The sequence below is a fragment of the Peromyscus eremicus genome, chromosome 14 (genome assembly GCF_949786415.1).
Source record: "Peromyscus eremicus chromosome 14, PerEre_H2_v1, whole genome shotgun sequence".
In the NCBI taxonomy this organism is placed as follows: domain Eukaryota; kingdom Metazoa; phylum Chordata; class Mammalia; order Rodentia; family Cricetidae; genus Peromyscus; species Peromyscus eremicus.
The window spans coordinates 34,090,735-34,105,102 of record NC_081430.1 but is presented as its reverse complement, the minus strand read 5'-3'; the positions used below and the strand labels follow the sequence as shown (position 1 = coordinate 34,105,102).

The 14,368-nt window shown below is 44.2% G+C and overlaps 1 protein-coding gene across 1 annotated transcript in view; it reads right to left on the bottom strand.

The window, feature by feature from the left end:
* Fancm (FA complementation group M) overlaps nt 1-13,912 on the bottom strand; it is a 57,779-nt gene extending 43,867 nt beyond the window's left edge. Inside the window, exons 1-5 of the mRNA XM_059279474.1 lie at nt 13,343-13,912; nt 12,464-12,636; nt 8,219-8,296; nt 3,377-3,535; nt 665-796 (exon numbers count right to left, since the gene is read on the bottom strand). Of these exons, the coding sequence (XP_059135457.1) occupies nt 665-796; nt 3,377-3,535; nt 8,219-8,296; nt 12,464-12,636; nt 13,343-13,820 (1,020 nt within the window). The 5' untranslated portion in view covers nt 13,821-13,912. The remainder of the gene's footprint in view (nt 1-664; nt 797-3,376; nt 3,536-8,218; nt 8,297-12,463; nt 12,637-13,342) is intronic.
* Between the last annotated feature and the right edge of the window lie 456 nt (nt 13,913-14,368).

Sequence of the window (14,368 nt, the reverse complement as noted above, 5' to 3'; positions counted from 1 at the left end):
GCCATAACATTGCAAACTAGTCCCATGTGGTCACATTTACATTAATGACCTCCAATCCCTGTCTCGGCCACATTAGTTTCTGTCCTCTTTCAGCTGCCTCTGGCCTTCTGTATGCGGATTTATTCTCATTTCAAAGGACTCAGAACCTGTTTGTATGGTGAACATCTCTTCTGACTTCAGACATAGTCTGACAGAAATTTTCCTATCCATCCACTATTTTTCTAGTAAAATTAAACAAGAAGCATGTGGGCCAGCATGATGGCCCAGCGGGTAAAGGCACTTGCCGTCAGTCAAGACTAATGCCCTGAGTTCAATCCCTAAACCATCACGGTGGAAGAGAACTTACTCTCACAAGTTGTCCTCCGACCGCTCCCCATCACGGCATACACATGCCCACATACGTATGCAGGCGGACATACACACACAAATCAATCAATCGATCAATCAATAGACAAATATACAAGCAAACAAATAATTAAATGTAATTTTCTTTTTCTTTCTTTGTTTCTTTCTTTGTTTCTTTCTTTGTTTCTTTCTTTGTTTCTTTCTTTCTTTCTTTTTCTTTCTTTCAAGAAGCTTGCTAGAGGGGGCTGAGCCATCTCTCCAGCCCCTAAGCACTCAGTAAAGATTTAATCAGTCACCAAAATTTATTTAAAATACATACCACAATATTTGGGGATGGGTTCTTCCTAAATTGATCTCTTGCCAGAATTATCTGGTATTTTGTTAGATTGGGGATGTCTCTTTTCATCAAAACATTTCTCTGGATCAAAGAACTTGCAAATGTTTCCAAAATCTGCAAATTTAAAAGAAATTTATTGCAAGCTTACTTTCAAATACAATGAATTTGCCATATATTAAAAGTTTGATATTTAATAAAAATACCATGAAATTAATTTTTAAACACAAGATATCAAAATTCTAAAGCACTGGCATTTATATCTAGACACCATCCACCTAAGAGTTAGCAGAAGTACATATTCAATTTTATTCAACTATAATTTAACAGCATATTTACTTCTTTTCATTTCCTCTTCAGCACTGGGGGTTGAACTCAGTCTTGCACAAGGCAGGCAGGCAAGTGCTCTACCACTAAACAACATCCCCAACCCTATTTCTTTCTTTTCCTCTCTTCTCTTCTCTTCTCTTCTCTTCTCTTCTCTTCTCTTCTCTTCTCTCTCCCTCTTAAACAAGAGTCTCACTGCACAGCCCTGGCTGGCACCAAATATACAGACTAAGTTGGCCTTGAACTCACAGAGATCCGCTTGCCTTTGCCTAAGTGCTGGGAGTAAAGCTATGTGTGACTGAGCCTGGCTTACTAGATTATTTCTAAATCAGGGAAAGCCCAAAGTTGAGGAAAGGGAAATTTTTACCCCATCTCTCAGTGGGCTAAGTGGGAAAAAAAAAAAGGAAACCATTTTTAATCCATGGGATGTCGGTTTGAAAACACACAGTTCTCTCCTGTGAGACTAAAGGACAGACAGAACTGCCTCAAAAGTCAAACTCTAGCAGTCTCTCAATGGCTACAACACTGGTACACGGTGACTGGGCCAGAGAATTCCTTGTTGTGAGAGGGCTAATGTGTCCACTGCAGGATGTCAGTCACGTTCTGGTCTCTATACACTAGGAGCAGTATTCTACGCCTTTTCTCCTCCGTGCCCCAGCTCCCAGTTAAACAACAAAGTGTCAAGATACTGCCAGACAGCATCTGCTGAGGAAAATCACTTCCGTTTGAGAACCGTATTGTAAGAATATTATAAAGAAACTGCCAGCACCCAGAGGCAGAAACAGGCAGATCACTTTGAGTTCACGGCCAGCCTGGTCTACATAGCAAGTTCTAGGATAGCCAGGGCTACATAAAGAGACCTCGTCTCAAAAACAAAAAGAACTTCTGGCTGAATGATGGGTATGTTCACTTTGTGAAAACTCAGAGCCACAGTTTGTGGGCAATGCTGCTTACAGACATCTATGCATATGTGCATTTCATATTGAAGTTCAAAGGTTCACTCAAAATATATACAATCAAGCTAGGCATAGTGGTACTCGCCTTTAGTCCCAGCACCATTAGTCCTAACAGAGGCAGGCAGATCTCTGAGTTCAAGGCCAGCCTGGTCTACAGAGCAAGTTCCAGGACAGCCAAGGCTACACAGAGAAACCCTATCTCAAAAAACCAATAGATATGTATTCAGCTCACGAGGTCTCATCCTAGACAAAGAACTACAGGCAACTATGGAATGTTGAGAGCAATAGAAATAATCTTCCCGGGGAAGAGCACACCAACTGGTTATCTAATACCAAATAGTCCGATTTGAAAACATACACACATAAGTAACACTATACCGATTGAAAGGATGTATTTATACATTTAGGAATACATATCTACATACATCCTCTAAATATCTCTCTCTCTCTGTCTCTCCAAAGGGAGAGGATATTTGTCTGTCCTTCGGGAAAGCTGGGGGGAAATGTAGTTTACAATCTGGTGATCCTTTGCTGTCTGATAAGCCTGTATCTCCCAGAATTCATGGTTTATTTTCCACAGGCCCTTTCCCCCTAAAACCTTGAACATTACTTCTAGTCCATAAAAGTCATCCTTGTGAGAGATGTCATTTGTACTTTACAACAGCCTAAGGGACTTGTATGTTATCTTAGGGCCAGGCCAAATCCTGACTCCCATAGGGATTATGTTTACCTCAGTCATTCTCCCAGACCAGTGGTTCTCAACCTTCCTTATGCTGTGACTCTTTAATACAGTTCCTCGTGCTGGTGACCTCGCAACCATAAAATTATTTCGTTGCTACCTCGTAACTGTAATTTTGCTACTGTTATGTATCAGAATGTAAATATCTTATATGCAAACCCCAAAGGGGTCACAACCCATAGGTTGAAAATCCATGCCAGACTTGCTTCTAAGTCAACAAGAAGCCCTCTCAGAGATAGAGCCATATGTACTTTGTAAAGAACTTCAAAGCAAACATGCCTTAAGAATGTTGTACTCATGGGACTGCATTGTTAACTGAAAACCTTTTTCCAGAATTGTACTGTGCTTAAATACAGCAAAAAAAAAAAGGGGGGGGGGATTGGGGATGGGGGTGGTTGATGTCAGACCCTAGAAGTTCTGACCTATAACCAGTTACCTAAAATCAGGCTTAGGGCTATTCACCTGTTTTACAAATAGCCCAATTTGTAAATAGAAAATGGTTTAGTGCATATAAAAATAGGGCTAACTGACCCCAAGTTTCAATTTCAGAGATGTTCTTCAACTTCATAATTATATGAAATGAAATACCGTATTATACACTCTACTATATTCTAACTGAAATAATTCCGTCCCCGGTTCATTTACCAGAACCCCACACTGATAAAAATGGCTTACCTGGATGTATGCCTTTTGGATGGCTCCAAGTTCTTCCCCAAGGGGGACAACAAGCTTCTCAACTTGTCTTTCATGAGAATAAGGCAAAATATCCGGAGAATCTTCAGAACGAAGCTCGATCTTCCCAATCAGTAGGTTGGTAACAACCTGTTGCACAGCCTACACAGAATCGCAGAAGTAGGGGTCTAAGTTAGATAGCACGCTGAACTATAAATCTGAAGCGAGCCTGAGCTCACAAGACCCTGCATCCAAACCATAATGACACGATGATGGATGAACACATACATGATGTAATACCTTTCTGAGGTAAACTCCACTCACTTAAAGCTTACAGTGGGACTAAGAACTACTGTATCAGAAGACACAAGGCACTGACACTCTGGTCAATGGTTGAAAAAGGAGCAAACAAGCCCAGTCCTGTGAAATGCAACTGCCTGCTTGACAGAGTCTAAGGCTAGGGCCTGCCTGAGCTTTGTACTTTCAACCAGGACTTGCGCTACAGAGTGACACTCTAGCTCGTAAACATGAGACAAAAGGAAAGGAATTCTGACTTAGTTTAACTCAAAAAATACTCTGGGGCAAGAACCGCAGCTTAGGGTCTGGAGAGAAGATGGCTCAGTGGTTAAGAGTACTGTCTGCTCTTCCAAAGGATCCAGGTTCAGTTCCCAGCACCAGCATGGCAGCTCACAACTATCTACTAACTACAGTTCCAGCGGGTCCAACACTGTCTTCTGGCCTCTGTGGGTACCAGGTATGCACAAGATACGTAGGTATAAATGATGGAGGCAAAACATTCATACATATAAAGTAATAAAGTAACTTTGCAAAACAAGAATTACATCTCTGAAAAACCATCCAAACCAAATCAAACAAACAAGAATTACACCTGTATTACCCTTGTATACCCAAGACTTAACATAGTGCTGACACACCCAGACTCCTTACTGTGTGAGGTCCATGGATCTAAGCACTACATTTACAACCACCTCCTAAAATTAAGGCTTTCACTTATTGTTCTTTATTTATTTGAGTCAAGGTCTTACTGTGTAGCCCTGGCTGGCCTAGAACTCACCACATAGACCAGGATGGCCTCAGACTCTGGGAGATCTGCCTGCCTCTACTTCCTCAGTGCTGGAACTAAAGGTGTGTACAAAACCACACCCAGCAATATTTTTTATATTTTGTTCATTCAACAATTTTCTTGTTGTTGCTCCTTCCTTCCTTCCTTCTTTTCTTTCTTTCTCCTCTCACCCCATCCCGCCTCTCTCCCTTTCTTTCTTTTTTGAGACACTCTCAGATTGGCCCAGATCTCACTATGTCACCCAGGGTGGCCTCAAACTAGAGGGACTATTCCTGCGACAGCCCTGATAGTGCTGGGATCACAAATGTGAGCTACCATACAACCAACAAATATCTCAGTAAATTCCACAGGTCAGGCATTCAATTAGTAACAAACTATTGCTAAAATAGACCTAACCACTGCAGGCATGTATTTTACAGTTTAGTGGGAACAGAAAGTTTGTTTTTTAAAGGGCAGATTGTGATGAATTTGAAGCTGGAGAGATGGTACAGTGGGTACAGCGCTCCATACAAAAGCATGAGGACCTCCATTTGGACCCCAGCACCATATAAAAGAGTAAAGAGCTGGGTGTGACTATATGTGCATTATTACAACCCAATACAGTGGTGCAGAGGTAGGGCGACCAGACAGGGCTGCAGAGCCACTAGCCTAGCTGGTTCAGTGACAGGCCCTGTTTCAAAGGAACAAGGAAGAGAGTAGTAGAGCCAGATGACTGCCATCCTCCTCTGGGCCGTGTTTGAGCATGAGCAGGAATACACACATAAGCACATGTGTGCACTCACACGCAAACACATATACACACCCACACACACAAGTAATAAAAAGAAAAATAACATAAAGAAAGCTGACTTTTGATAATTTAGTTAAAATAGATCTTTTTTAAGGGGATATTTAAGCAGTGATTTAATACCTGACAGAAAAATTAATCATGTTTAAAAAAGAATAAAGAGGAAAAGAAGAGATGAGAGAAATTTCTACCTATCATAAAGACTATGTATGAAGTATGGAATTCTTAAAGAATAATCAAGAAGATTATGTAGAGACAAAAAAAAAGAGCCTTGCAGTTTGAGAGAGGTAAAACAATGTTAGAAAGCACCAGCAGATAAAGACCACAGCACTAAAAGCCAGGATGTCATGCAGTAGAACTCAGTCAGAATCTGATTTGGGAATTGGGGTACTGCTTGAGCGGCAAACTGTATGCACAGCATAAAGCCCGGGTTCAATTACCTGCACCAAGTGGGGCAAAGTGCATTTTTACTGTTGCCCAGAGATCCTTGGAGAAATGGTCAATTCCACGATCAGAATAGAAAAAACATTAAAGGAGCATAAATATTTTATGAAGCAAAAAAAAAAAATTTTTTTTTTCTTTAAAAGCAACAGATGGTGTGGTGTGGTGATACATGACTAACAGACACAGGAGCCATTTAAAAATGTTCCCAATGGGCAAAGCTGGGACAGCTGACAATAATGCCTCATTTAGTCCACAGAAACACTATGGTAAATACACCTTAGTGCACATGGACATAAAGAAATGAATAAGCAAATAGGATTTTGAGAGAACGTGGGTCTTTATTGCAGAAGTCACACAGCAAATGCAAACTCAGACTAGGAATACTTTGCAGTGGGAGACTGCTTGCCCTAGCAGCATGCGTCGTGACGTGGGTTCCATCCCTAGCACAGCATAAAAATGGGCCTGGTGATGCATGTCTATAGTCCCAGCACTCAGGAAGTAGAGGCAGGAGGATCAAGAGTTCAAGGCCATCCTGGACTACATAAGGCTCCACCTCAAAAAATTTTTAAAAAGTAAAAGAAGCCGGGCGGTGGTGGCGCACGCCTTTAATCCCAGCACTCGGGAGGCAGAGCCAGGCGGATCTCTGTGAGTTCGAGGCCAGCCTGGGCTACCAAGTGAGTTCCAGGAAAGGCGCAAAGCTACACAGAGAAACCCTGTCTTGAAAAAATAAATAAATAAATAAAATAAAAAGTAAAAGAAATTTGGGAACGGAAATAAAGAATGATGAACATGCAAATGTTAAAGCAGTAACTGCTGCAGCTAGAACTGTAATTAGGTGCTGAAATAGGATGCTTGCATACCTTCAGCGACTCTTCTCCATAAGATGAGACAAGTAAGTTTACAGTGCAGAGGACTAGAACCTATCACTTTAACCAACTCAAGGTCAGCAGCACCAGAAGACCAACCTACAGCATGCGTTCCCTGCTAGCCTATGCTGACAAAGGTTCCGCGTCATTTCTAGAACATTCTTGCAAAAGTCAAATAATATTACTTCATCATAAAAAGCACCAGACAGACTCAAACTGAGTGGTAGTTTACAAAAATAACGGGTGTCTACTCTTCAGAAGCGTAGAGGTCATGGGAAATAAGGCTGAGCAATTATCACATGCTGGAAGGGAGTAGAGATGCTGTGCCTAACTGCAGTGTGGGAGCATGTAGGGAGCAGTGGAGGCCCACTGGAAAAACTAAGATCTGCAGAGGACTTACTAGTTTGTCTTTTTTGGGGGTGGGGTGAGGGGAGAGCTTTTTGAGACAGTGTTTCTCTTTATAACAGCCATAGCTGTCCTGGAACTCACTTGGTAGCCCAGGCTGGCCTCAAACTCACAGAGATCCACCTGCCTCTGCCTCCAGAGTGCTGGGATTAAAGGCGTGCGCCCCCGCCCCCGCCGCTCCCGCCGCCCCCGCCCCCGCCACCACCACCACCACCACCACCACCGCCGCCTGGCCTAGTTTGTCAATTTTAATATTATGGCTTAAATTTATAGTTATATCAATGCTAACATCAGAGGAAGCAAGGTGAAAGTCAAAAGCATTTCAATTTCTACACATTATCTCAATGCCAAGAATATTGGAAAATAAAACTTAAAAAAAAAAAAAAAAAAAAAGAAAACCTCTAGCCAGGCAAAGTCTATAATACTCAGAAGGATAAAACAAGGATAGGGTCTGCTTGGGCTACTTACTTAGCAAGACCATGCCTCAATAAATACTAAAAAGAGGTTAGGAACACAGCCGGGCAGAAAAGCACTAACAAAGCATGCTTATGGTTCTGGGTTCGAGGTCCAGGCCACCTGTTACAGCTGGGGCTCAAGCCTGCAGTCGTAACTGAGTTGGAAGCTGAGGCAGAATGATCCCTTGAGCAAGAAGTTGAAGGCCAGGCTGGAGAGATGGCTCCGAAGTTAAGAGCACTGGCTGTTCTTCCAGAGGTCCGGAGTTCAATTCCCAGCAACCACATGGTGGCTCACAGCCATCTGTAATGGGATCTGGTGCCCTCTTCTGGCCTGCATGCATCCATGCAGGCAGAACACTATATACATAATAAATAAATATATCTTAAAACAAACAAACAAAAAAAAACCCCAAAGAAGTTGAAGGCTTTCCTGGCAACATGACCAGAACCTATCTCACCAAGAATGAAATAAAAGAAGGGGAAAGGACAGATGGTATTAATACAAAGAAATTTCTTCAGTCCTTATGTCAAACCAGGTAAACACTAAAATGGAAGACTGATCTGGCCCCATTTAAAAATCTGCATTTTCGCCGGGCGGTGGTGGCGCACGCCTTTAATCCCAGCACTCGGGAGGCAGAGCCAGGCGGATCTCTGTGAGTTCGAGGCCAGCCTGGTCTCCAAAGTGAGTTCCAGGAAAGGCACAAAGCTACACAGAGAAACCCTGTCTCGAAAAACCAACAAAAAAAAAAAAAAAAAATCTGCATTTTCTTACATGTAATAATAATAGAAACTCATGGTACTTACCTTGATATCACTACCTGGCGTGGCACTAAGAGCCAAGATTCGAAAGTGATTTGTGTATTTGACCAGTTCTCTTACAACCTTTAAAAAAAAAAAGTATTTTAATTTCATCTGCTCAATGGGAAAATAACAATGGTTCAGTTAAACAAGGCATTATGTCTGGTCTATTATGGCTATTCCTCCACTGATACAGATATTCTGGTGCATGGAACTAACACTAATCATTTCACCCCATAAACAAATGATTTAGGTTTAATAATACACTGAATCTTGACTACTGCTCAAAACATATTATTTAACATATATGTTTAAAGATGCTAGATGTCACATACAAAGGCATAACATTATACCCAAGGCAGACTTCAGTGAAACCCTGTCTCGAAAAACCAAAAAAAAAAAAAAAAATTCTGATTAATAAAGCTGGACATGGCGGGGCACAGTGATAATCACAGCACTCAGGAGGCTGAGATAGGAGACTTGCCAAAGATCAAGATTAGCCTGGGTTACACAGTGAGTTCTAGGCCAGCCTGGGCTATAGACTGAGGTCCAGAAAATGGAGGGGAAAAAAGGACTGATAAAAGGCCTGAGGATGTAACTTAGAGGAAAAGTGCTCACCTAGCATGCACAAGGAAGGCCTAGGTTCACCCCCATCATGGCAGAAACAAAAGCTTTTACGAAAGATAAAATATCCTCAATAACCAATTTTGTCTCAGTGATTATTCTAGTCTGCTTCTTGTGGCTGGGATGAGATACTGACTAAATGAATATTGGGGGGAAAGAGTTTACCTCATCTTACAGGCTACAGTTGATGGTTGAAATGATGGGAGCCCACTGCATTATGGGATGAAATGAGGGGGGTCAGGGCAGGAACTGAAGCCGAGACCATGGAGGAACGCTGCTTACCAGTTTGTGAGGCCTGCTTTCTCATACAACGGAGAACCACCTGCCAGAGGTGGCAGCACTCACAGGGGGCTGTCCCCCACCCCCCACCCCACAGTCATCATTAATCAGGAAAATGACCCACAGACATGTCCACAGGCCCGTCGGATGGAGGCAATTCCTCAGTTGAGGGTCCCTCTTTCCAGGTGACCCTACTTTGTGTCGAGTTGACAAGAACTAACCAGCGGTGTGCTAGAAGGGATACCCTGAGGTACCGAAGGATGAAAAGCAAAGATGTGGCTGCAGCAAGGAAGAGGTAAACAGGCCGCTCTTTGGGTCGGTGCTCTAAAAAACACCCTTTCTCGGATGAAGGTGGTGGGAGCCTGCAACCTCAGCTCTCAGGAAACTGAGGAGTACAGCAAGTTCAAGGCCAGTCTGGACCACATAGCAAGGCCTGGTCTCTAATAAGCAGATAACAACAACAAAATGTAAATCAAAGTTATTGGGGGTGGGGATGAAGTTCAGTAGCAGGCAGCCTGTTCAGCACACTGAAGCCCAGAGCTCCATCCCCAGTACTTCAAGTGAAAAAGAAATTGCTGCATGAGAACCAGGATTCAGAGTTCTCTCAGACCATGAAGAAGCCTTGGGTCAAGTAACCTGTACTACACACCCCAGCACAAGTCCATCCACCAAACCGTTACACAGGAGAAGAGAGCCGGTGTCTTGCTAATGGCTATCATACCAGCACTTGGGAGGCTGAGGCAGGGGGACCGGCAAGAGTTTAAGGCCAGCCTGGGCTACACAGTGAGTTTCATCCCGTGCTACACCATGAGGTAATTAGTGGTACTGTATTCTGTGACTCGGCGAGCTGTATGTTTCATGTAGCTTGTGTGCCTGTTGTCACTCATATCTAGAGTGGCTCAGGGCTGTTTTGTTATTAGTTAAGTCAATACATGTTCAACTGTATTCGCTGAAAGCACAAGCCTTACAGTTTTTGAAAAACAGATTGTGTGGTTCTCCCCGAGGAGCTTGGACCCATACTTGGGTAGGTCTCACTTTCCCTGAATCTTCTCAGAGAAGCCTATATCCACACTCTCAAGTGTGTCTTTCTTCTGGATGCCTCCTCTTAATCCCTGTACTGAAACCTATCTTAAAGTATCTGTATTAAATCTCAACTCTGCTTCAAAAAAAAAGAAAAAAAAAATCATGTAATGCCTAGACACCTTCTGAAAATAAAATGAGTTAAATAGAAGCTAACTCTACAAAATGAATTTCCACATAGCTGGAATAAGTTTAAACTATCTCTCAAGATGGGTGGAGTGGTAAGTGATGTAATCCAGCTCTGGGGAAAGAGGAGAGAGGAGGGTCAGGACTTCCAGGTCATCTTTGGCTACAGAGCGAGTTCAAAGCCAGTTCTGGCTAAAAAACAAAAACAAAGAAACAAAAAGAAACAATAATTAAATATCTTCCTCAAACGTAGATTTCATCACAATCTGTATTAATCTGGAAAGGTAACAAAAGACTGAAATAAATATATTTCCTAGATCTAGCTAAAGTGATAACGGTAAGAAAGATCATTCTCCCTAGGATAATACCGAGTAATACAATAACAATACTTCTTATCTCCAAGGAAACTACAAATCCTAAACTGGCAGCGAAGCCCAGGGCTTTGCCTTTCCTTCCTTCTCCTACTTCTACTCCCACACTCTGTCCTCAACCTACTACATCCCATTCGGTAAGACCACCATCTTCAACTACTTACTGTTTCCTACACGACATCGGACCTATTCACGTCAGATTTCAAAACTCCACTGAGCCCTCTCCTCCTCACTACCTACTGCACGATGGATATTGCACATCTCTACAGTCACCAGCTATGATGGAACACAAACCATCCCAGCACTCTAGTGGCTGACTCGGGAATATTTCAAGTCAGAGGCCAACCTGGATTCACAGGGAGACCCTGCCTCAACAACAACAACAACAGCAAATGATACCTCCAAACTGGACACATACAAGGCTACTCGGGCTGGAGACAGCCCGACCGTTAAGGGTGCTCACTGCTCTTGCAGAAAGCTTGAGTTCTGTCCCAACACCCATGATGGCCGCCTGGAACTCTAGCTCCAGGGTCTTCGACAATCTACTCTGGACTCTGAAGGCACCTTCACTCCCAGTTGCACAGGCCCACCCACTCATGCATATATATACAACTAAAAGTTAAAAAAAAAAATGCCTTTATGACCAATACTGAGGTAGAACAGAACAGGCAACAACATCTCAACAGAAGAGGGAAAGAGGGGCTCCTTTCCATTTGGTGTAAAGAGATGAATGGCGTCTGTGACCAAACCCAACGGCGTTGAGTGTTCTGCAGAGCACTCAAATGGAAGGTGTGGTTAGGCACGCTGCGTGTACCATGTCACTTACTCCTTATAACACTGACAGTTGCTTGCCATCCTACTCAAATGCCAAACAATGGCAATATATATCCCCTTCCAAAGTTTGGATGATTACTTCCCAAGTTCCACCTATGTCCTACTTTAAATTGTTGCCTAAACTAAGACCAGGCTTGTCTATAGACTATGAATAAACAGCCTTGCCTACTTTAAGAGTGCTTTCATGCCAGGTACTCTACTTAATTTGACAATTCATTGGAATGTTTCGTGAGCTCTGATGAGGCCCAAGGGTCAAAGCAGGCTCTTGTGTAAGAACGCAAACATACTGTCTTTAGATAATTCCTATGGAAGAGCAGAAGATATGAGGAGAAGCCAATTCTTCAAGTGGAAAGTCCTTATTGGGAAGGAAGCCAATTAACACGATCCACATCTGACATTAATGTCCTTGCTAAAGTTAGGGGGGCAACAGAACGCTGGGTGTGGTGGCATATAATGTCAGTCTCAGCAGAGGCAGGCAGAGCTCCGTGAACTGGAGACCAGCCTGCTCTACCGAGTGAGTTCCAGGCCAGCAAAGCTACACAGTGAGATCCTGTCTCAAAAAAAGAAAAAAGAAGCCGGTTGGCGGTGGCGCACACCTGTAATCCCAGCACTTGGGAGGCAGAGGCAGTCTGATCTCTGAGTTCGAGGCCAGCCTGGTCTACAAAGTGAGTTCCAGGACAGCCAGGACTGTTTCACAGAGAAACCCTGTCTCAAAAAAGAAAAAAAAGAAAAGAGCAGCAGACACAGATCTGAATGGACAAGGGGGTGTGATTTCCCACCACCATGTGTTCCGACACACAGTGAGCGTAAAGCTTTTAGAGTCACACTAGTGATGTTTTCCATCACTTAGACCCATTCCCCCAAATGCTCCTGAACAATATATGCCTCCTCTACAAAACAGCATTCAAAAAAAAAAAAAAAAAAAAAAACCGATTACCTGGCAGTAAGCATAGTTCCCGAGAGCCTTATGAGCTTCATCAACCACAAGACACTTTATCTGGGCAGCAGGACAAACTCCTCTAGTCAGGTCGTTCACCATGACCTGAGGTGTAAGAAAAAGGACCCTCTTGCTGCACCAGATCTCTTTCCTGTTGACAGCTTGAGTTGAACCTGTGAATCAAAGTGACAGTGGGGCAGGGTGTGGTGGCAGTCCTCTGTAATCCCATCACTCCAGAGGCAGAGGTGGAGGGACAACTGTAAACTCAAGGCTAGCCTGTTCTACACATCGCGAGTTCCAGGTCAGCCAGGGCTATACAGCAAGAGGCTGTCTCACAACAAAACAGAATAAACACACTAAGACAGTGAACATTCAGAAACTTCAGACCACCATCGGTACACTATAAATAAATGGTCTGCCCTGGTTTCTGAATACATCCATGCTCTGGTACTCTACTTAAGGGGAGAACAACTGGAGAATCCGTTGTAACGTTGCATTTTGGAGCTCTGATGCAACCCAAGGGTTGAAGCAGGCTCTTACCTAAGACTGCAATTACAATGTCTTTAGATAATTCCTACAGAAGAACATAAGCTCTCAGGAGAAGCAAATTCTTCAAAGGGTAAATCCTTCTTAGATAGGATGCCAAGAAATACGTTCAGCACACCCACACAATTGTTTCGAGGCACTGGCAATTTACAAGTTATCTCTGAAAGTAACCAAAGCAAGTCAATGCATCAGACTTGGCTTTGCTACCGACAGACGGTGCTCTTATGGCAAAGAATGTAAGATGAACACATTTGCATTGGGGAGTTTTTCCGCCTGGATAGTCATTACCACAAGAGCCAGGCTTTCCCCGGGAGCCGAGTTGTTCTCAGATACCTGTCATTTCAGCCATGTGAGACTGCGGGATACCCATGACGTGGAAGCAGGCCTCCATCTGCTGTGTCACCAGGGGTTTCGTGGGTGCCATGAAAACTACCTTGCCGGAAGGGAACCAGCGGTAGAAATTATACATGACCACGGCAGCAATAAAGGTCTTGCCCAGCCCGGTGGGCAGGCACACCAGGGTGTTGCAGAACAGCGCGGTCCGGGAGATGTGCAGCTGGTAGTCGCGCACCGGGCAGTTGGTGGGGTAAATCCACAGGGCGCCCGCAGCCGTGCAGAAGCCGCCGTCCTCGGGATCCAGCTGCCGCTCGGCCTCGTACGCCGCCACCAGCAGCACCTCGTCGTCGTCCTCTTCCTGCAGCGCCTCCGCCACCGCGGGCGAGCGCGCCTGGCTGCAGCCCGGAGCTCCGCCGGCGCCTCGCACGAGGCTCGGGCCCCACGCCTGGAAGAGCGTTCTCTGCCGTCCGCTCATGGTGCCCACCGGCGACGGGGCTCCGCTGAGACCCCCGCCTGCCTGGCAGCGCAACCGCCGCGGCTCGGACGCCCATCAGTCTCCGGCCGGCGACACCGTGGAACCCGGGGGCGGGACTGGCCGCAGCCCGTCGGGTTGAAAAAGCCGCCGCCTCGTTTGCAGGGGGAATATGATTGGCTGCCGTTCCGGAAACCTCCTGGAACGCATGCGTATTGTGCGCGGGGGTGGGGGGGTGTGTTTGCAAGTTGTTGTTTTTTGTTTTAGTTTTTTTTTTTTTTTTACCCCTCCTTCCCCGGGAGAGTTTAAATGCAATCTACCACCAGGCGTGGTGGCACTTGCCCGAAGTGGATGGAAGCTGGAGGATCAGGAGCTCAAGGTCATCCTTGCTAGAAGTACTTAAGTAAATAGAATTCCAATGATGAGGTGTCACCGCTAACAGTACCATTTATAATGTTATATAATACATAACTTTGAGGTCTCAGAGAAAGTACATACTCATTAATTTGTAACCTTAACATTATTGACTATTTAAACCTGAAGATGAGAAT